General features: G+C 40.3%; 1 protein-coding gene across 9 annotated transcripts in view; it reads left to right on the forward strand.

Annotated features, from left to right (window-relative positions):
* Positions 1-23503, forward strand: part of MAST2 (microtubule associated serine/threonine kinase 2) — a 250465-nt gene that overhangs the window by 118733 nt on the left and 108229 nt on the right. The window contains exon 1 of one of the 9 annotated variants that reach the window (XM_037742879.1): positions 19021-19208. The exons of 6 other annotated variants lie outside the window; for them this stretch is intronic. Coding sequence is in view for 2 of the 3 variants with exons in the window: in XM_037742874.1 (XP_037598802.1) it covers positions 22883-22932 (50 nt within the window). In the remaining variant the exon portion in view is untranslated. Of the gene's footprint in view, positions 1-19020; positions 19209-22625; positions 22933-23503 lie in introns of those variants that run through there. 2 more of the 9 variants (XM_037742874.1, XM_037742877.1) reach the window with 2 other exon arrangements.

Below are 23503 nucleotides of genomic sequence, written 5' to 3' on the forward strand. Positions count from 1 at the left end.
CATTCACTTTGTCATTTGCTCAAATTTGTCCATCCATGCATCTGTCATACTATATTATTTTAGTTCCAATTATGTGTAGGCACTATGCTAGATACTGGAGATACAGTAGTAAATAAAGCAGACAAGGTCCCTGCATTCATGGAGTTTCCATTCTACTTAAGAGAGACAAAAACATATGTCATATGGTACTGAGTGCTCTGAAGGAAAATAAAGCCAGATACAAGATAGGAGGATGTGTGTTTCTGCAGGGGTAGGGGTTGACATTTAAATTTTAAATTGTATTGTCCAGGCTGGGTTTGGTGGCTCACACTTGTAGTTCCAGCATTTTGAGAGACCAAGGTGGGTGGATTGCTTGAGTCAGGAGTTTGAGACCAGCCTAGGCAACATAGTGAGACCCTCTCTCTACAATAAAAATTAAACAACAAAAAAAATTTGGATTGTCCAGGAATTGATTTTCTCATTAAGGCAACATTTGAGCAGAGAATAGGTGTGAATGGAATGAGTGACGTTGAGATAGAGATAGATCCATAAATATATATGTATATATTTATATATGTATATGTATCTATAAGTGTATACACACACGTGTTTATAGTAACATTGGTCAGGTTAGGGAAGAGAGCTGTTGAATTCCAATATGCAATATGCAAACATCATCCATGTCTGCCACAATAAGGGCTTTGTTGGGGCAAGATGATTATGAAAGTTCTTTTGGCCTGGCTCATACCATTTATTTTAGACGTAGCTTCCTGAAACTAAATCATTTTCATTTTTAGAAAGCTATTTCATATTTAAACCCATCTGGGTATTTTTTTAATGCGTTAAATAATCATGTTTGAATATCAGATCCAAGGGAGTTGATAACCTTGTTCAAAGTATATATATCTGTGGAAAGAAGATTTTGAAGTTTAAAGTTACTTGTATCTGTTTACCCAAGCTAGAGGAGTTTTGTATTTTGCTTTTTTATAATTGAAGCACTCTGAATGGCTTTTCTTGCTCAGCGCTATGGAGGGAGCCTCTTTTTGGTTGATTCCTTTCAAATAGGCTTGTTTCTTTTGCTGTTGTTGTTATTTTGTTTGTTTTTTGTGATAGGATCTCATTCTGTAGCCCAGGCTGAAGTGCAGTGGTGTGATCTCGGCTCACTGCAGCCTCGCTCTCCTTGGCCTCAGGAGATCTTCCCACCTCAGCCTCATGAGTAGCTGGGACCACAGGTGCCTGCCACCATGCCTGGCTAATTTTTGTATTTCTTGTAGAGATGGGGTTTCACCATGTTGCTCAGGCTGGTTGGAATTCCTGAGCTCAAGCTATCTGCCTGACTTTGCTTCCCAAAGTGTTTAGATTATAGGCATCAACTACTGTGCCTGGCGATTGTTTCTTTTGTTTGTGAATTTCAGCACAAGTGTCTAGACCCTATATTTGGGAGCTTAATGTAAATAATGCTTATGTCTCCAGTTACCCTGAAAGTAAAGCTTTTCTAATACCCATTATACTTGAGATAATTTTCCTCATATTTCATGAAATATCTTGCTTTATTTCTTAGAAGCTGTGAGTAGTCAATTGAGATTGGAGTGGAGAGGTAGCTGTTGGTTGTATTCATAGGGTATATGTATATATGTGTGTGTGTTGATATTACTGACATTGCTGGCTTGTAGTCTTTAGAGCCCTTGGGGATAGTTAACCTTTTGTTTTGTCAGCTTACTCATGTGGGCAGTGGACTTGGATACCAGATACTGGATGAAAGTAAATGTCTGGTGTCTGCTGTGATAGGCACAGCAGATCTGCACAGTGGGCAGAGAGGAGTTTCTAGGCCTCAGGGTTGCGATGTGTCAAACTTTGCCCCTATGAAACTGACAGTGTCATGTACTTTCCCATTCTGATGCAACTTGATGCCTGGATCAGTACTTCTGGAGAATGTGCTAAAAAGAGATACCACCTGCTGCATACACATAGTAAACCCTTTGTTGAGGTATCAGTGGTGACTGATATAGGGCTTTAGTTTTTTTGTGGGGCTTTGAAAATCAGGAAATTTTGCAACCATTTAGGACTCTAAAGGCCGTAGTAATAGCTTTGTGTTAACATTTAAGACCCTGTTTTTTAAAAATTGGTCTTATATAGACCAATAAAAATAATTTCTATTTCTTTCTTTCTTTCATTTCTTTGAGATGGAGGCTTGCTGTTTCGAGGCTGGAGTGCAGTGGTGCAATCTTGGCTCTCTGCAGCTTCTGCCTCCTGGGTTCAAGAGTTTCCCCTGCCTCAGCCTCCTGAGTAGCTGGGACTACAGGCGTGTGCCACCATGCCCAGCAAATTTTTTGTATTTTTAGTAGAGACAGGGTTTCATCATGTTGGCCAGGATAGTCTTGATCTTCTGACCTCAGGTGATCCGCCTGCCTCTGCCTCCCAAAGTGTTGGGATTACAGGCGTGAGCCACCGTGCCCAGCCTTCTTTCTTTGTTACCACTAGTATGTCCAGATAGTCCCAGCCGTTGTAATTTCCTGCCTCTGCTACTGCCATAACCTCCTAATTGGTCTTTTTTTATCTGGCATTGCTCATCCTCAGTCTACCTATCTATCATACAATAGTCAGGAAAAGCTTTTTAAAATGTGGATTTAATTATTAGATATTAATTTAAAATTCTTTGGTGATTTTTTTTTTCTTTGAAACAGAGTCTTACTCTCTGTCACCCAGGTTCAAGTACAATGGTGCGATCACAGCTCACTGCAGCCCCAACCTTCCTGGGGTCAGGTGGTACTCACACCTCAGTCTCCTGAGTAGGTGGGACCACAGGTGCACACCACCACACCTAGTTAATTTTGTACTTCTTGTAGAGATGGGGTTTTGCCATATTGCCCTGTCTGGTCTTTAACTCCTGGGCTAAAGCTATCTGCCTGCCTCGGCCTTCCAAGGTGCTGGGATTACAGATGTGAGCCATTGCACCTGGCCTTTGATGAATTTTTTCTTACTCTTAGGATCACACCTGACTATCTATATAATTTGTTGCTATATTTGTCTTCATGTTTTACACAATATGTTCTCTGTGCCTGGAAAGTTCTTTTTCCATCCATACCAGTCTAGTTTCTACTGATCTTTGAAGTCCCAGCTTAAATTTCATTTCCTTATGAAAGGCTTTCCTGACCTCACCCAAACCTTGCTGATTATAGACTAAGTTGGGTTTCCCAGAACATACTTTCATTAAACCCTCTACTTTTCCTTCATAGTTCTTACATCAGTTGTAAATAAAGAACTGTTTATCTGCCTTCTCTCATTGTATAATATATTAGTATTAGCTCAGGGTGCTATAATACCATGTTTAAATAACAAAAATTTATTTTCCCCCAATTATGCAAACTAGGAGTCCAAGAAGGTGACAGCATGCTAGGTTTCTGGTAAACCTCTCTTCCTGGCTTGCAGAGAGTGGCCTTCTTGCTGTGTTCTCACATGGCCTTTATGTGGTACACCAGCCTGAGGATAGGGGGATGGATCTATCTCTTCTTTTCTTCTTCTTTCTTCCTCCTTCCATCTTTCTTCCGTCTTCTTCCTTCCTTCTTTCTTCCTTCATCTTCAAGGCCACCAGTCCTATAGGATTAGATCCCCACCCCTATGACCTCATTTAACCTTAATTACTTCCCGAAGAACCTATATGGAAATATAGTCAGATTGGGGGTAAAAGCTTTAACATGAATTTTGGGGAGATGCAGTTTAATCCATAGCAGATGGTAAGCTCCGTGAGGTCAGGACCATGTGCATTACAGTATGCTGACCCCAGGGCCTACTATAGAGTTTAACACAAATTGGTAATCATTTGAGTTTGTTCCAAACACTGGTATGGTCTGGCACAAGAATATAAATAGAGGTATACATGTTTAATCGTTCAAAATAGAGCTATCAAATTGTAAAAGATAATAAATGTTTTATCCTCCTACCTCTAGAAATATAGTTGCATAATAGCATTTTGAAATGTGTGTCAAGCTATTGATTTTTTAAAAATAGGCACATGTTAAATATTTAACTCATTATTAGTAAGAAAATCTAGCAGATATATTCCAGTTCAAAGAAGTGAAAGAAGCATACAGTGATATGTGTTGTGTGTATGTGTAGTGTTGAAATAAATTTATTAATTATTACAAAATTGAATTTTTCTTTTTTTTTTTTTTTTTTTACACAAAGACAATTATTTAAGATCTTTATTAACAGGTGCTTGCAGTTTGTTGACTTTTTTGAAAAAATCAAGTTGTAAACTTTTATTACAAATTAAAAATGAAGTTCTTAAAAATCTCAACTTGACCAGATATGAAACAATTTAAAAACCTTTAAAGGCGTATTGAGAAAAACCAGGCTTTTTAAAAAAACACGTTTGTTATTACCAAAAAGATGTTGTTATTTTTACATCTTTAGGTAAAAATAATAAAAACCCCATGCTGCATAGATAATGCAGATAGTTCTATTTATCTGGTCAACGGGCAAAAGCAAGCACTTAAGGTCTTCAGCTCCAATCTTTTGTTCATTTCTTATTGCTGGAATTTCTTATTTCTTCTTGTTGGATGACTAAACCGGATGATGGTAGAGATGGTAAGCTGGCATTTACTCAGCCCCGCCCTGCTCAGCCTCGGGAGCAGACGAATTCTCAGCTGGTGGATCGGCTGCTTTTGTCTCTTTGCCATCTTGTGGTTTAGGGTTTTCTGGGCGTCTGCGTCGGTAATTGAAGTTGCTGCGGTACCGACGTTGAGGTGGCTGCTGACCTTGGGTCTCATCTCCTTGATTTTCTTTATCTTCCTCATTGCCGTCATCTCTAGGCTGTCTTTGGCGAGGAGGGCCCCTGCGGAATCGTGGTCTATATCCCCGATACATATTCTGCCTCACTGGTCTACCTTGTTCTCCTGCACCCTGGTTGTCAGCACCCTCCATCACTTCTCCCTGCACAGGAGGGTTGGAATATTGTGGTCGACGCCCATAGGGTCTCCGCATGTAGTAAGGTGGGAACCTTCGCCTGCGGTAGGGCCGGCGTTGTTGGGCCTGGCCTTCGGGAGCACTCTGTGATCCCTCGTTCTTTTCCCCACTCTCACTATTCTGGTAATTTTGCTGGTAATTGCGTGGAGGACCCCTACCACGGGGATAGCGTCTATAATGGTTACGGTCTGCTGCGTATTTACTGCCTTGAACTAGAACGCCACCAGGACCTGTAACATTTGCTGCCTCCGCACCCTTTTCTCCTTCAACAACATCAAACTCCACAGTCTCTCCATCTCCTACACTGCGAAGGTACTTCCTGGAGTTATTCTTCTTTATGGCAGTCTGGTGTACAAATACATCTTCCTTGGTGTCATTCCTGTTGATGAAACCATATCCGTTCCTTACATTGAACCATTTTACTGTTCCCAAAACCTTCGTGGCGATGATCTTGTTCCCGTTGGCAGGCGCCGCCGATGTGAGGCCGCCTGGGCCACCGCTCCCTGCGCCGCTGCCCGTAGTGCCGGGCTTGGTGTCGGCAGAGCTGAGGGCGGGGGCGGCGGGGGGGGACGGCGGGCGGCTGCTGGGTCTTGGCCTCGCTGCTCGTGGTTGCGGTGATGGTGACTGGGGCCAGCTGCGGCAGCTACGGCTCCTCCCGGGATGTGATGGTAACTAGGCCGGCGGCGGCGGTGGGGCTGCTCAGGTCTCTCTGGGGTCCGCTCTCCGCTCCTGCTACCGATCGAACTACAAAATTGAATTTTTCTATGGAGAGAAGGGAAGTCAGTTGTACCTCCACTATACAGAACTCATCAGCATGTCTATAGACAAACATTATTTTGTGGACCAGATGTACTGGTTCACACCTATAATCTCAGCACTTTGGGAAGCTGAGGCAGGAGGATCACTTGAGCCCAGAAGTTTGAGACCAGCCCGGGCAATGTAGTGAAACCATGTTTCTGCAAAAAAAATTTTTTTAAGCCGGGCGCGGTGGCTCAAGCCTGTAATCCCAGCACTTTGGGAGGCCGAGGCGGGTGGATCACGCACGAGGTCAAGAGATCGAGACCATCCTGGTCAACATGGTGAAACCCCGTCTCTACTAAAAATACAAAAAATTAGCTGGGCATGGTGGCGCATGCCTGTAATCCCAGCTACTCAGGAAGCTGGGGCAGGAGAATTGCCTGAACCCAGGAGGCGGAGGTTGCGGTGAGCCGAGATCGCGCCATTGCACTCCAGCCTGGGCAACAAGAGCGAAACTCCGTCTCAAAAATAAATAAATAAATAAATAAAATAAAAAATAATTAAAAAAAAATTTTTTTTAGAATTAGCCAGATAGGGTGGTGACTGCCTGTAGTTTCAGCTACTTAGATTGCTGCAATGGGAAGATTGCACGAGCTTGGGAGGTTGAGCCTGCAGTGAACCATGATTGCATCACTCTACTCCAGCTTGGGTGACAGAGAGAGATCCTGTTTATATATATATATATATATATATATATATAAAATTTCACATAGCATCTGTTACCTACAACTTACAGAGTTGTAAAGTATCTCAAAGATGGTAAAAGACTAGAATCAAACTGGAAGAGTATTCTCTAAACAATGCATAGGTTTTTATTGGGAATATCCAGTAACCTTATTTTTTCTTTTTAACTTTTACTTTTTTTTTTTTTTAAATAATCTCCTGCCTTTTCATCTAAAATAATCTGAAACATTTTTGGTCACAAAACAAGGGTGGTCTCATTAGGCTTGGCTTGATTATTTGCATAGTGTAGCCAGAATATTAATTTACCATATGTAGGGTTAATATAAGAAAAGTCATGCCCAGTGTTTGCTCTAAGTTTCTTGGACCTTGGAAACTAAAGTTATCATTTCTTTGGCAGTAAGCCCGGGGCATTAGGAGCTCATGATGACCCTGGCTTATTTCCGAGGAGCTGGGAATCTGGCCAATTCCCGTCTCTTCAAAAACCGTAAACAAAGCCAAGAATTACTGTTACATAATAATAACGTTCATAAGAGACAAGACAAAGAGCAGCTGGTGTTTACTTTATGACCTAAGTTGAACTACAACATATAAAATATAGACAAAAAACCAAAGAGACGGAGAGAGGGAAAAAGAGAGAGAGGAAGAGAGAGATTGCTGAGAGCTGTGACTTGCACCTTGCCCGTGCTACTGTAACGCTGGTGCTGAAGAGAGGGAGAGAGAGAGAGAGAAAGAGATTGCTGAGAGCCGTGACTTGCGCTTTGCCCGAGCTGCTGTAACGCCGGTGCTGAAGAGAGAGAGAGACTGCTTAGAGTTCTGACTGGCGTTTTACCCGTGCTGCTGTAACGCCGATGTTGAGTGTCCGGACGGACGGTCTCTGGGTGTGTCCCTGTTGTAAATAAAATCCTCTTCTTTTACCTATTCCCTTTTGTAAATAAAATCCTCTTCTTTTACCTTGTTAAAAGGTACTCGGCTTGGTGTTTTCTTCTCGCGAACCTGCCTCCAAATTATAAATCCGAGCTCGGTATCATTCCTGTTCTTAGTAACAGAACACCATAAGGCCTTCTTAAGTTTGCTTTGCTGAAAATTTTTATAAAGAATCTCAGATTGGACTTTTAAAGGCCTCTATTATTTGTATTTTGAGGCTAGGAAGGCAAGCCTAAGAAACTCTCTATCACATTTTACCTGTAATACTTATAACTTTGGGTGAATTCCTAAGGGTCCTGGACCTTCCAGGAAGTCTCTTCCTGGAAGACAGACTGTCCGTAGGTCTCAGACAACCATATGTAAGTCTGGACCCTGTAAAGCCAGATACCAGGCCAGTTTCTTCAGGAAGATTTTGTTAAGTATTGGCTCCATAAAGTCAACCATAGTTCCTTAAAAGTGATTTGTTATACCTGATCAAATGAGCATGATTCTCAAATGTCACCTTTCAGGCAAGCCCTTTGTTGCACAATCATTGTTTACAATTATATTCCGGTCAAATGGAGAACAGAATCTTGTTAGCCCTATTCAAATAATTGTATTACCTTGAACTGTAAGGAGACTCGGTAAGACCTTCTTAGTTCTGGGTTAGGGGATGGTCAGTGAGAATCAGATGTGATTTAGGAATGTTTCATTTTACAGGAGCAAAGTCTGTTTAATTGTTAAGTGTTACAGATAGCCTAACAAGAAATACAACTGACTCCCTTGCATATTAGAAAATGGACATTAAAATAATATTTCAAACAAATTATTATCACTTCTTATAGTTCATTCAATTCTGTGTACATAATTCTAATTTCCCTGGATCTTAGGTTAGTAGTCAGCTTCTTAACTAAAAAAAGTTCTGGAAATTCTGACTCAGTTCATTGGTATGGTTTGGAAGTCGTCCAGTTGTCCAAGCAGTGCCGTTGGAAGCCTGTGTATTCTTTAATGTGTTAGTAGTTTTAAAATAGCTGCTGCAGGCCTTTTCCATGGAGCACTGGGACAGCTCTTCTTTGTTGAAGACACAGACTTTGGCTTCTAGTTGATTACAGAATCTTCAGATAAGCCTTAGCACAAAACGGAATCTGTCTGTGTTTGACAGAGACTCATATCATAAGAATAATGCTGGTGGCTCACGCTTGTAATCCCAGCACTTTGGAAGGTTGAGGTGGGAGGATCGCTTGAGCTCAGGAGTTTGAGACCAGCCTGGCCAACATGGTGAAACCCTGTCTCTACAAAAATGTACAAAAGTTAGCTAGGTGTGGTAGCGCACACTTGTGGTCCCAGCTACTCGGGAGGCTAAGGTGGAAGGATCCCTTGAGCCTGGGAGGTGGAGGTTGCAGTGAACTGAGATCATGCCACTGCACTCTAGCCTGGGTGACAAAGTGATACCCTGTCTCAAATTAAAAAATAAAATTACACTGTAAGTTTTATTTTAGTATTTTCTACACATAGGATCTGATTTGGGGAAGACAGATCTTCAAAGAATTATTAGTGGAAACACTTAAGATAGGATTGTTGTGCTTGAGAAATAATAATCTGGTTACTTATTTAACCTAAGTGACAGTAAAATATTTATAAACAAACTTACTTACAATTTTAAGTAAGTGTAGTTTTTTGTATGAAGAGCCTTATGCTTGCTTAATTAAGGACATAAGTCAGCATAAAGCACAGAAAATTTTTGTAGCAAGACACAAAAAATTGCTATCTAGGTATATTACACAGCATAAAAGAATACATTTTAATATTGTAAGTAATGGCAGTAAATAGTAAACCAGGGACATGGAGTCACCAAAATTGAATAAATTATTTGCTAAGATTTTAACCAGTTTGTAGCTTTTCAGATTCAAGTATTATAAACCATGACAGTCAAAATTCACAGTCCAAGTTTTGTCCTTCATTAGTTTTCATATCCTGGAACAAACTTATGCTTTACTTAAGGACAAGTTTTAGGGGTCCTCAAGGTCAGAATTAATTTTATAATGAGTACTAAGATGTTGTTAAGATGCAGTGCATTTTTAGTATTATCACCAAATGAATCAGTAAGTATTTTGTAATGTCTCAGTTTCCATTTTCAATACCGTAATTATTGATAGTTATGTTCCATAGAAACAAACACTTTGAGATCCTTTGTTTTGTTTGATGAATTTTGGCAAAGGTATGTACCCATGTAACTACAACCATAATTAATAGATAGAACATTTTTATTACCCCTAAGTATTCCTTCTATAGTTTGGCAGTCAGTCCCATCTTTCAGGTCTTGGCCCCAGGCAACGACTGTTGTTTGGAATTACTGATTAGTTTTGCCTGTGGTAGAATTTCATAGAAATGAAAATGACAAACCACCTGCTCTTTGGCATCTGGCTTCCTTTATGTTTCAATATTTCCTGTGTGACTGTACCACAATTTGATAGATATTTGGATTGTTTCTAGTTTTTGAATATTATGAATAAAGCTGCTATGATCATTCATGTATAAGTTTTATTAATGGGCATATGTTTTCTTTTCTCTTGGGTGTATACCTGGGATTGTTCAGTCCATAAAATCAATGCCCCACGCTCTGCTGCCATAGATGGGGATAACTTAGCCCTAAATAAACAAAACAAAACCCAGTTATGTAAAGGAACATTGAAATTAGAAATGTAGAGATTCTGTAAACTTCTGTGTTCATCTGGGAGCCAACTTCAGATTGACATTTCAGATTTTCCTGTGGGGACCAAGTGCTGACGTACTTGGATGGTCCACATGAGTGTGACTCACAGGTTAATTCTTTGTGCATTTGGTGGAAGACTTCCAAAACTGTTTAACAGACAGTTTAAAAATAAATAAATAAATAAATAAAAACAAAAAATCATGGCTTTCATCCAGATATAAAATGAAAACATTCAAAGATTAAAGAAAAACAGCATATCATCAGTGAAGAAAGCAGGCAAATATTACAACCAATTTCATTATCAATTTTTATACAGTTAAAAGTTGGCAAAATATAAAAAATGATAGTTGAATTAATACTGCACATGTCTAGGGGTTCAGCTATTTAAATGAGCAATAAAATAAGGCAAATTCATAAATTATTAAAATATCCATACTTTGGCTTTATTTTTTTAGTAAAATTGTTATTTATAATCAATAATTTCTTATGAATTGTATTCTTTTAATAACAATGCCAAATGAAATAGACTTTCTTGAATGACTATGTGTGTGTGTGTGTGTGTGTGTGTATATATATATATATATATATATATATATATATTTATTTTTTTTTTTTTAGACCGAGTCTTGCTCTGTCACCCAGGCTGGAGCGCAATGGTGCGATCTTGACTCGCTGCAACCTCTGCCTCCCTGGTTCAAGTAATGCTCGTGCCTCAGCCTCCTGAGTAGCTGGGACTGCAGGCATGGGTGCCACCATACCTGGCTAATTTTTGTGTTTTTAGTAGAGACAGACTTTCACCATGTTGGTCAGGCTGGTCTGGAACTCCAGACCTGAAGTGATCCGCCTGCCTTGGTCTCCCAAAGTGCTGGGAATACAGGCGTGAGCCACTGCACTCAGCCTGTTGGATTTCTATTTTAATATTTACCGGTTTATAGGGTACTGCAAAGGATAGAGATGAAGAGATGCATAGGGCGAGTTACTGGAGAAATGGCATGGAGCGTCTGTGCCCTCCCCGGGCATGCCACTCTCCAGTAACTTCCGCGTGTTCAACTATCCTGAATCCAGGAGAGGAAATGTTATATTGAGGTGTAGGAGGGGAAGACAGGCTTCCATGAGAGAGTGTGTAAGGGGACTCCAGAGGTAAAATCCAGGATAGACAAAAACTGTGTTTGTGTAAGGGAATCCAAACATGGAGTCCAAAGGAGTATGGAAGAGGGGACTTTTAACCTGGGAGGAACCCCCACCTTCTCTGAGTCCCTAGGCCAATGAAAGGAGTTCCTTAGAACTTCTGCTGGAGTGACTGACTTTTTGTTTCTTCTCATTCCCGTGAAATTTAAACATAAACCATTAAATCTCCCGGACTGACAGAGATGGGAGAGGGGCACGGTGCTGGGAAGTTCTTGCCCTTAAAACTATGCCCCCTTGTGGACCCGGAAAGTGAACACATTCCCTCACAATCATTAATTGTTAGTCCAGTACATCATATTGTATGAATGTCTCCCAGGATGAGGCCATTCAGGTTTGCAGGTTTCCTACAATCTTATCAAGTTCCAAAATTGGGATTGGCCTTAGTAAACATACAGTTTCATACTTTCATGCATCTGGAATAATTGAGCTTGAGACAGCAGTACCTCTTGTTCTTAGACTCTTTTGGGTTTTAACATTGAATTTTCCTTAATTAGTAACCCTAACTCATTTATTCACTTGTTTACTCTCAGCTACAATTTTCCTTCTCTCCATTTATACCCAAACCTTTTCACATTTGAAAGGGACATTAGAATCTCTCTTGTGCTGTTCTAGTTTGCAGGCAGCAGTACAAGTCTAGGAGTAGCTCCACCCCAGTCCACTCCATTCAGATAGGGTTAAGTTATATAGGAGCAGAAATAGTGAGCTGCTTTTACCACCAGGCAATATAGCTGCATTCACTGTTAGTCCCACTTTTGCTAAGTGGGGTGAAAGTACTACTTACCCCAGTAATGTTCTTAGGAATTTTGCCATAAGGTTTAAAAACATATTTACAGTTTTTTTTTTAGAAATCATCCCTGCTGTTTCGGCACTTATAGTTGCAACACTGGTCCTAGCACCCCTGCATCAGGTAGGAGAGAAAAAATAAAATTTTCAAAGTTGATTTGGGGTGGAAAGAAAAAACTACGGGCTAGGCAAGGTGTCTTATGCCTGTAATCCTGGCATTTTGGGAGGCCAAGGCAGGAAGATTGCTTGAGCTCATAAGTTAAAGACCTGCCTGGGCAACATGGCAAAACCCTGTCTGTACCAAAAATGCAAAAAGTAGCTGGGTGTGGTGGCACTTGACTGTGGTCCCAGCTACTTGAGTGGCTGAGGTAGGAGGATGTCACTGCACTCCAGCCTGGGCAACAGAGCAAGACCCTGTCTCAAAAAACAAACAGGGTCAGGCACAGTGGCTCACACCTGTAATCCCAGCACTTTTGGAGGCCAAGGCAGACAGATCACCTGAGGTCAGGAGTTTAAGACCAGCCTACCCAACATATAGTGAAACCCCATCTCTTCTAAAAATACAAAAAAAATTATCCAGGCATGGTGGTGCATGCCTGTAGTCCCAGCTACTTGTGAAGCTGAGGCAGGAGAATCGCCTGAACCTGGGAGCTGAGATGGTGCCACTCTACTCCAGCCTGGGTAACAGAGTGAGACTCTGTCTCTCAAAAACAAACAGACAACAACAAAACAGAAAGAAAAGAAAAAGAAAAAAAATATCATAGTTATACAAATGTACTCCTCCCCTGGAAAGAATTGTGTATTCATGGTAGCATCCTCCCCAACCCCTCTTCCTCAGATCAACCAGAAAAACAGAGAAAAAGTCCCACGTTGAGTGTGAGCACATACATACTCATGATGGCCTGTAAGCCACCTCTTCATGTTTTTATCTCCCCCTGTTTCAGACAACCAATGTTTCAATTGCCCATTCTACTCTCTATCAGACTATTACTCTAAGAGAATATCTTACTCTGTCCATTGTTGGACATTATGGGCTGTACAGTGTGTTCCTTGAAGAAATGATGATGGGCCATTCAAATCCATGCAGTATCTTCTGTTGTTGTTGTTTTTTAATGGTACTCTGAGCATTTTTATCTTCCGTGGGATAAGCAAAGCCCACACCAGAGTCAGTGTCTATTCCTGTCAAGACCCATTTGTAACTCCCAGGGCTACCGGCATTAGTCTCATATGCCAGCTATGTTCAGGGCCTTCCTACCAGAGAATCTGCCCCATAGTCACCAGCAATCTTTGTGGAGAAACAGAACAGTTCTTTGTGGCATTTTGTGCCTGAGAGGGTGCAAAAGAATCCTGTCTGGATTCAGCTCATCTCTGCACTGCTGCAGTGCCCCCATACTCACTCTTTTCAGGGACTGAGGTGGCCACCTCAAGGGGGCACAGGGGATGTCTACTTATTGTTTCCTGTCAGCTTAATGCATCCCTCAAATGTCTTTAAGGCCATGCTCCATGTAGGTATTCTTTTAACAGGCCAGGTTTCCATTGTCCTCTCACCTGAGTGTATAGTCAAGCCATTGGTCACATTGCATGAGGTCAGTAAAGACCCAGACACAGGGGCTTCTACCATTGTTCAATTCTTCCATCAGTCAGTGTTAGAAAAATAGAATGCAGTTCAGCCCACCACATGGATCTGTTTTTTACCATCTTTGATCAGAGGAGCAGTCTTCCAAAGCAGGACGGTTTCCATTTACCTTGAAATTACTGTCCATGAACCAGGCAGCTCCTGGTCAGTGTCCACCCCCACCCCCCATTAAATTCTGTTTAGAGGATATTTGCTTTGCTGAAGCAATAGAAATAGAATTGGCCAAAAATACTTTCTTTTCTGTCCTTTTTTTGTTGTTGTTAAGATTCAGGGGTACATGTGCAGGTTTGTTACATGGACATACTGTATAATGCTGGGGTTTTGACTTCTAGTGAACCCGTCAGCCAAATAGTGAATATAATACCCAATAAGTAGTTTTTCTATGCTTGCCACACCTCCTTTCCCCTTTTGGAGTCCCTATGTCTATTGTTTCCATCTTTATCTCCACATGTACCCATTTTTAGCTCTCACTTATAAGTGAGAACACATGGTATTTGATTCTCTGTTTCTGAGTTATTTCATATAGAATAATGACCTCCAGCTACATCCATATTGCTGCAAAGGACAGGGTTTCATTCTTTTTATGGTGCATAATATTTCATGGTATATATGTACCACAGTTTCTTTATCCAATCCACTGTTGATAGGCTACGTTGATTTCCTGAGTTTGCTATTATGAATAGTGCTGCGATAAATGTACCAGTGAAGGTGTCTTTTTTGGTAAAGTAATTTCCTTATGCTGTGTCTTAAAGCCCTAGGGAAAAAAAGTTTAACAATTAAAAATTTTTTTAAAGATTTATTTTCTTGGCCGGGTGCAGTGGCTCACGCCTGTAATCCTAGCACTTTGGGATGCTGAGACGGGTGGATCATGAGGTCAGGAGTTCAATACCAGCTTGTTCAAGATGGTGAAAGCCCGTCTGTACTAAAAATATAAAAATTAGCCAGATGTGGTAGCATGCGCTTGTAGTCCCAGATACTTGGGAGGCTGAGGCAGGAGAATTGCTTGAACCCAGGAGGCAACAGAACAGGACTCTGTCTCAAAAAAAAAAAAGAAAAAAAAGATTTATTTTCCCTTGGGTAGATACCCAGTCGTGGGATTGCCAGATCAAACTGTAGTCTATTTTCAGTTCAGTGTGAAATCCCTATACTATTTTCTGTAGAGGTTAAACTAATTTACATTCCCACCAACAGTATATAAGCATTTCCTTTTCTCTGCATCCAACATCTGTCATTTTCCATTCTGACTGGTATAAGATGGTATCTCATTATGGTTTAATTTGCATTTCTCTGATGATTAGTAATGTTGGATATTTTTTTCATGAGTTTGTTGATTGCTTGTCTTCTTTTGTGTCTGTTGCCTATTTTTTAATAGATTTCTTTTTTTCTTATGGTTTAAGTTTCTTAGATTCTGGATATTAGTCCTTTGTTGGATGTATAGTTGGCAGATATTTTCTCCCATTCTATGGATTGTCTTTTACTCTGTTAATTGTTTCTTTTGCTGTACAGAAGCTCTTTAATTAAGTCTCATTTGTCTGCTTTTGTTTTGGTTGTATTTGTTTGAGGTCTTAGTCATAAATTATTTGCCTAGGCCAATGTCCAGAAGAGTTTTTCCTGGCTTTTCTTTTAGGGTTTTATAGTTTCAGGTCTTATATTTAAATCTTTAATCCATCATGAGTTCATTTTTGTATATGGTGAGAGATAGGGGTCCAGTTTAATTCTTCTTTATATGTTTAGCCAATTTTCCCAGCACCATTCATTGAATGGAGTGTTCTTTGATTATTTTGGTCAACTTTGTTGAAGATCAGTTTGCTGTAGGTGTGTGGATTGACTTGTGGGTTCTCTGTTTTATTTCATTGAGCTATATGTCTGTTTTTGTACCAGTATCCTGCTGTTTTAGTGACTATATACTTGTAGTATAATTAGAGTGAGGTAATGTGATGCTTCCAGCTTCGTTATTTTTGTTTAGGATTGCTTTCACCATGTGGGCTCTTTTTTGGTTCCATATGAATTTTGGAATAGTTTTTTTCTGATTCTTTGAAAAATGACATTGGTAATTTGATAAAAATTGCATTGGGCAGTATAGCCATTTTCACAATATTGATTCTTCCTATCCATGATCATGGGATATTTTTCCATTTGTTTGTGTTGTCTGTGATTTCTTTCATCAGTGTTCTTTAGCTCTCCTTGTAGAGGTTTTTCATCTTGGTTAAATGTATTCCTAGATATTTTATTTTGGTTGTGGCAGCTGTAAATGGGATTGGCATCTTGATTTGATTCTGAGCTTGAATGTTGGTGTATAGAAATGCAGCTGATTTTGACCATTAATTTTATATCCTGAAACTTTACTAAAATTGTCTATTGGGTCCAGGAATCATTTGGAGGAATGTTTATGGTTTTCTAGGTATAGGATTATTTTGTTGGTAAACAGATATAATTTGACTAACTCTGCTCCTATTTGGATGCTTTTTATTTTTTTCTCTTGCCCAATTGCTCTGGTTAACACTTCCAGTACTATGTGGAATAGGGGTAGTGAAAGTGGACATTCTCATTTTGTTCCACTTTTTAGGGGGAATGTTTTCAGCTTTTACCCATTAGGTATGATGCTGTTGGCCTGTGAGCTTATCATAGATGGTTGCTATTATTTTGAGGTGTCTTCCTTCAGTGCCTAATTTGTTGAAGGTTTTTAATCATGAATTGTTGTTGAATTTTATCAAATGCTTTTTCTGTGTCTGTTGACATAATCATATGGTTTTTGGTTTTTATTCTGTTTATGTGGTAAGTCACATTTATTGAGTTGTGCATGCTGAACCATCCTTGTATCCCAGGCATAAAACCACTTGATCATTATCCAGTTATCTTCTTGATGTGTTGCTGGATTCAGTTTGTTAGTATTTTGTTGAGGATTTTTACATTCATGTTCATCAGGGATATCGGCCTGTTGTTTTTGTTGTTGTTGTTGTTGTTGTTCTGTACTTGTCAGATTTTGGTATCAGGATGATGTTGGTTTAGTGGAACGAGTTAGGGAAGAATCCCTCATACTCGATTTTTTTGTTTAATGGTTTCAGATTGGTACCAGTTCTTCTTTGTACATCTGGTAGAACTTGGCTGTGAATCCTCTGTGAGGCAGAGGTTGCAGTGAACTGAGGTTGTGCCACTGCACTCCAGCCTGGCCAACAGAGCAAGAATCTGTCTCCAAAAAGAAAAAGAAAAAAAAAAAAAAAAAAAAAAAAAGATGAAAATATATAGCGCTAAATGCCTAACATCAAAAAGAAATATCTCAAAATAACAACTTAACATCATAGCTATAGGGAGTAGAGAACCAAAAACAAGCCAAACCCAAATTTAGCAGAAGAAAAGAAGTAAGAAAGATCAGGGCAGAACTAAATGATATTGAGGCCAAAAATATGACATAAAGGAGCAACAAAACAAAAAGTGGGTTGTTTCAAATGATGAACAAAATTGTTAAACTGCTGGATAGATTAACCAAGAAAAGAGAAGATTTAAATAAGCACAATCAGAAATGACAAAAGTGACATTACAACTGATATCACAGAAATACAAAAGATCCTCAGAGACTACTATAACATCTCTATGAGCATAAACCAGAGAAAACTAGAAGAAATGAATAAATTCCTTGAAACACACAAACTCCTAAGAGTGAACCAGGATGAAATGGAAATCTGGAACAGACCAATAATGAGCTATAAAACTGAATCAGTAATATAAAAATCTACGAACCAAAAAAAAGCCCAGGACCAGAAGGATCAAGTGATCCTCAGCCTCTTGAGTAACTGGGATTACAGAAATGCACCACTACGCCTGGCTAATTTTCATATTTTTGGTAGAGGCAGGGTTTCACCATGTTGCCCAGGCTGGTCTCAAACTCCTGAGCTCAGGCCATATTCCCACCTTGGCCTCCCAAAGTGCTGTGATTACAGGCATGAGCCACCGTGCCTGGCCTAAACTTTAGTCTTAACAGTGCTTTTGTTGTATTCTGGAGATTTTGGTATGTTGTGTCTCTATTTTTATTTACTTAAAAAATTTTTTTGATTTCTGCCTTAATCTCATTCTTTAAAGTCATTCAGGAGCAAATTGCTTAGTTTCCATGTACTTGTGTGGTTTTGAGAGTTTCTCTTGGTATTGATTTGTAATTTTATTCCATGAGGTCTGAGAAGATGGTTGATATGATTTTGATTTTTAAAAAATTTATTGAGACTAGCTTTATAACCGAGCATGTAGTCAATTTTAGAGAATGTTCTGTGTGCAGATGAGAACGAGTTTAGAATTGGATTCTTCCTGAATCGAGTCTTCATGTGAGAAAATAGCCCAGGTGACACCTTGCTTGCAGCTTTATGAGACCCTAAGCAAGGACCTAGCTAAGCTGTGCTTGAATTCCTGAATCAGAAATTGTGAGATAATAAATGTGTATTGTTTTATGTGGCTAAGTTTTTGCTAATTTGTTATGCAATAGAAAACTAATATATCATGAAAGCCCATTTTCCCCATTTTCTTGCTTACTTACTTGCTTATTTGTTTAGAGACAGGGTCTCAGTTGGGGCTCAATTGCTGTGTGCTACTGTTAGGAATAGTGTGCTAAATTATGAGTACCTTTAGAACCTTGAATTAGAACAGGAATAAATCAAATAAATGGATGCTTGACTTTGTTAGGAGGTAATACTTTCTTAGGCATGATATCTAGACATTGATGTTATTTGACAGGAAGGATGTAACAGTTAATTTGTCTTGTCTTTTATTTCTAACACCCTGTGCTGCTCAAATATTCCATATTCTCAGGCAGAGTTCTCTAAAGTTTGTAGTTTCACAACCCATAAATGGCATTCTGACGTAGTTGCCTCTCGGAGTCTTGCTTAGTCGCCAGGCTGGAGTACAGTGGTGCAATCTCGGCTCACTGCAATCTCCGCCTGCCAGGTTCAAGTGATTCTCCTGCTTCAGCCTCCCAAGTAGTTGAAATTACAGGTATGTGCCACCCCACCCAGCTAATTTTTATATTTTTAGTAGAGACGGGGTTTCACCATGTTGGCCAGGTTGGTCTCAATTTCCTGACCTCGTGATCCATCTGCCTCGGCATCCCAAAGTGCTGGGATTACAGGCGCGAGCCACCACACCCAGCCAGTTGCCTCTTTTTTTAAGGACATAGGAAGAAATATGTGGACAGAGGTTTTCCTGTGGTCTGAACAGTATAAGTCGCAAGAATGGATTTTTAGGATTCCACTTTGCCAGTGTGGAATCTCGTGATAGAGGAAACCCCATTTCTTTAATGATTGTTTTTTTGTGTTTCTGTTATTTTGCAGGATCTCTAAAGTGAGAAGCCTGTAGCAGAGGCCTTTCTTCCCTGGCTCTACAGTCAATAAATAGATGTATGAATGAATAAGAGAAGGCAGATGTTTCTTTTGCCATACTGCAAATTATTGAGCCCTGTCACCAGTCCCAGGGAAATGTTAGGCCTTCCTAGTCCTGGCAAAGCTACAGGAATATTGGCACCAATGGATTCTAATGCTGCTAACAAGAGTACTCTGTGTGGGAATGTGTTACCTGGAGGTAAAAGTAATATCTTCTTTGGTCAGATAAAGGATGTAAAATATGGCTTTCATTCTCTAAAAACCAAAGAAATATTTTCTCACTTTAGCATTATTTAAGGAGCTCCATGCTTTCTCTCCTCCACCCAAGGAATACTGCTCTGCAGTAGTACTGCTCTGCAATATATGCAGAGCAGGCTAGAGAGAAATTCATTTGCTGCTGTTGTCAGAATTTTCTCCTGAAAGGTAGAGCACAGTGATTTATAACATTGGAAGCTAGAGTTAGACTGCTTCAGTTTACCAACTTGGCTGACGACAGGAACACTTCTGACTAGTGTAATTCATATATATATATATATATAACCAGGCACCAACATATTGAGGAAATGCTACTTTCTGCTTACCACTGGTATGATCTTAACAATAATGGGAGTAATAGTACGTATATCGTATGACTATGATGAGTATTACATGAGTATTTATGTGTAAAATGCTTAGAATAGGCCAGGCGCGGTGGCTCAAGCCTGTAATCCCAGCACTGTGGGAGGCCGAGGCGGGTGGATCACGAGGTCAAGAGATGGAGACCATCCTGGTCAACATGGTGAAACCCCATCTCTACTAAAAATACAAAAAATTAGCTGGGCATGGTGGCGCGTGCCTGTAATCCCAGCGACTCAGGAGGCTGGGGCAGGAGAATTGCCTGAACCCAGGAGGCGGAGGTTGCGGTGAGCCGAGATCACGCCATTGCACTCCAGCCTGGGAAACAAGAGCGAAACTCCGTCTCAAAAAAAAAAAAAAAAATGCTTAGAATAGAACCTAATAAACAGTCAAGCACTTAATAAATAAATGTTAGTTGCTGTTGTGTCATCATCATCATCATCATTATTTATTCAGTAGCCTGGTCTTGGGTATTAGAGAATTGGAGAATATTGTTTAGAAATTTAGGGTTCAGCCGTAACTGCAAGCCTTAGCAGGGGACGGGAGGATAGACCAAGGCTGGGGCTTTTGGCAACTGATCCTGGTACTATCTGCTATCACAAGGCTTTCCAATGTGAGATCCAGTACGTGTTTGAGAGCTGCAAGGTTTCTGAGAAAGTGTTGTAGTTATCTTTAGGGCCTGCTACTGAACTGGGGAGGGAGCGGAGAGGGCTGAGTAATTGGACTAATACATGGAGAGGAAAAGTGAGGGCCTGTAGCTAAGAGGTGGGGTGAGTTTGCTTGGATAATTAGAATTACGGCTTTCAAGCTTTTTAGACTTTGACCTCAGTAACAAATAGAGTTTGCATTATGACCCATCACTTAAGTGTGCATTTGTATATTTGTGAAGCAGGAGTGGCCTGCCTCAAGAAACAGACCCCTCAGACACTGAACTAGAAAAGGAAGGGGGAACAAGGCTTTATGTTTTGTCCAAACGGCCAAGCTCCCATAACAAAGAGAAGCTCTGCCTTTATATAGGCTTATACTCTAGATATTACACGTGAAAGGATCTTAGGTTTACAGCCTTAGAAATGACAAGTGAAAGGTCTTGGGTTTACAGCTTTAGAAATCACATATGAGGCCGGGCGCGGTGGCTCACGCCTGTAATCCCAGCACTTTGGGAGGCCGAGGTGGGTGGATCACGCACGAGGTCAAGAGATCGAGACCATCCTGGTCAACATGGTGAAACCCTGTCTCTACTAAAAATACAAAAATTAGCTGGGCATGGTGGCGCGTGCCTGTAATCCCAGCTACTCAGGAGGCTGAGGCAGGAGAATTGCCTGAACCCAGGAGGTGCAGGCTGCGGTGAGCTGAGATCGCGCCATTGCACTCCAGCCTGGGTAACGAGAATGAAACTCCGTCTCAAAAAAAAAAAAAAAAAAAAAAAAAAAAAAAAAAAAAAGAAATCACATATGAAAGGGTCTTGGGTTTACAGTTTAGGAATTACATGTGAAAGGTTTCTGGTCTTGGAGGAGTAGGGTGGGGGTTTGATCTTGTTTAAGTAAAAACAGTGTCTTCCCAGAGATTCTCCCATACCAGGCCTGCTATCTTATAGGAAGGTGATTTAGGAACAGTCACCCAGCCTTTTCTTCTATTGAAATGCAGTGTGGAAGTCAAGAGGGAGGTGATCCTAGTTGCCTGGATCCCCTTCCTCATTTTTATGTATTTCAGTGATGGATGTCATAAACACACATTTCAGAAAACAGTGCTTGCCTTTACTGTGTGGGAACGACTCTGATATTTTCTTTTCTATTCTATTTCATTTGTATATGTACCTTTTGTGTGCAGGCAGTTTCCCTTTTTAGAAAATGTTGATACTGACTTCCTAAATTGATATCATGTCTTACTAAGGAGGTATGACCTGACTTCTTAAATTGACATCATGTTTTACTAAAGAGATGTGACCCGCATTTTAAAAAGCACCAGTTTGCCTGTGAATTAGTCATTTGAATATTACCATAGAAAAAACAGCTTGACATACTTTGTCATCTAGGTGAATGAGAGAAGCTTATCAGAGTTTGCAGGGCCTCTGAAGCAGGGGACGAGACTTGCTTCTCTTTGGCTCTCTTAGCTGCCAGTGTTTAGCTCCACAGTTTACTTTGATCACTTGGCTTTCTTGAGTCTAGGTTCTTTTTCTCAGATGGCTTTCTATTTGTTGAGACCTATTTCTTCCTTTAGACTGGGAGATTGCTCCAAGAGGGCAAGACCTATAGTAATAGCTAACACTTCTATGGTGCTTTCTCCGTGCTAGGCACTTTGCTGTTTTACATATATTAATCCTCACCACAACGTATATATTGGTACCTTAATGATCTTTATTTTACAGGTGGGGAAACCAAATCATACAGAAGTATGCTTAGCTTACCCTTCAATAGAGGTCTTCAGCTTACCTTAAACATTAATGGATGAAATTAAACTAGTTTCTGGGCTTATTTTCTTAATTTTCCTTTTGGCTTTTCTTACCACAAATATGTTCAAATGATTAGAGAGTAATAGAAATTGAATAAAAAATGGTGCTGAACTTTGTCTGAAGAAGTACAGTTTACTTAAACTAGTCAAATTCAGCATTTGAATAATGACTGTGCTTTGAGCCCTAACAGTAAAGCCCTGTTGTCATCCCTCAGATTTGGGTTTGAGAATGAATAATGTTGCAGAAATGCCCACAGTCTTAGCTCATTATTTTACCAGTTTGGAATCATTAATCTTTCTTCCAGTCCCTTGCCCACTGCAACAGCTGTTTAGCTTTGCCCTTGCCTTCTGGGTTAATAGTATTTCTGACACAGTGTGAGTTTTCAAGTTGCTATGTATAATTTCTGCCAGTCTTTACTGCCGCCAGGCCTCAGGGTTGGAGGTTGCAACTGCTTTGTGGGGGAGGGAGTTTGATGCTTGTCGCTGACGCAGGAACAAGGTGCTTTCTGTAGCTCTGATTTGTTGCTGGCTGAGTGTGAATGATGTCAGGCAGATCAGAGGACAGCTGATTCATTTGGGATCTGGAACTTGTCACTGCCCCACTGCTGCCTCCTGGGCTCTTAGGTCTTTTGTGGGGGCAGGGGAGGGGAAGTCTGAAGATCATGTTTTTAGAGAAAAGTACTTTAATTTTTGCCATAAGTTTGGGAAGCTTTTATAATTTCCTTTGGCTGACAGAACTGCATACCCCTTGTGTGAGAGAACTTCCTACCAAGACTCCAGTATGAGGGCAAAACTTGAGTAGCCAGGAGAATGATGAAACGGAGGCGAGAGAGACTGGGAGCACCATTTCTGCGGATTCAGTAAGGAGGCTGGGGTCTCTACTGGAAACTGGCAGATGTCAGGAAAAAAAACTAATGCCAACTAACACAGCTTCGTTTATTTGAATGAAGACTGTTTTGCAGATGCCTGTCAGGAAGAGGGCTGAGCTGGCTTTATTAATTCAAGGTCAAAACAGTGGTCCTTGGCAGGGAAGTTTTCCAATTCCAGAAACTGAGTTAAATGTCATTTTAGGAATTCCTAAAATGGATATTTTGAGAACTGGGTAAAAAAATGAAGACAATTATTTTCTTGCCTTGAAAACAAATGTTTATTTAAAGTTAGTGTCAAAGCTGCAAATACAAGCCCCAAGAATGTGAGAAGCAAATGGAAATGAAAAGTATCTCCTTCTTTGACTGGAGAGGATATTGTATTTCTGCCCATGGCCTGTGAGTTCAGGACCTCAGATCTACCCTTGCAGATTCAAGCATGGGCCCGTTAGGGTGTGACCTGAACTTTATTTCTATATTGGCCAATATACAAATAAACTTTATTAGGTGAGAATTTCTTTTTTTTTTTTTTTGGACGGGGTTTCGCTCTTGTTACCCAGGCTGG

Source organism: Cebus imitator, unplaced genomic scaffold, assembly GCF_001604975.1.
Source record: "Cebus imitator isolate Cc_AM_T3 unplaced genomic scaffold, Cebus_imitator-1.0 Scaffold129, whole genome shotgun sequence".
Taxonomy (NCBI): Eukaryota; Metazoa; Chordata; class Mammalia; order Primates; family Cebidae; genus Cebus; species Cebus imitator.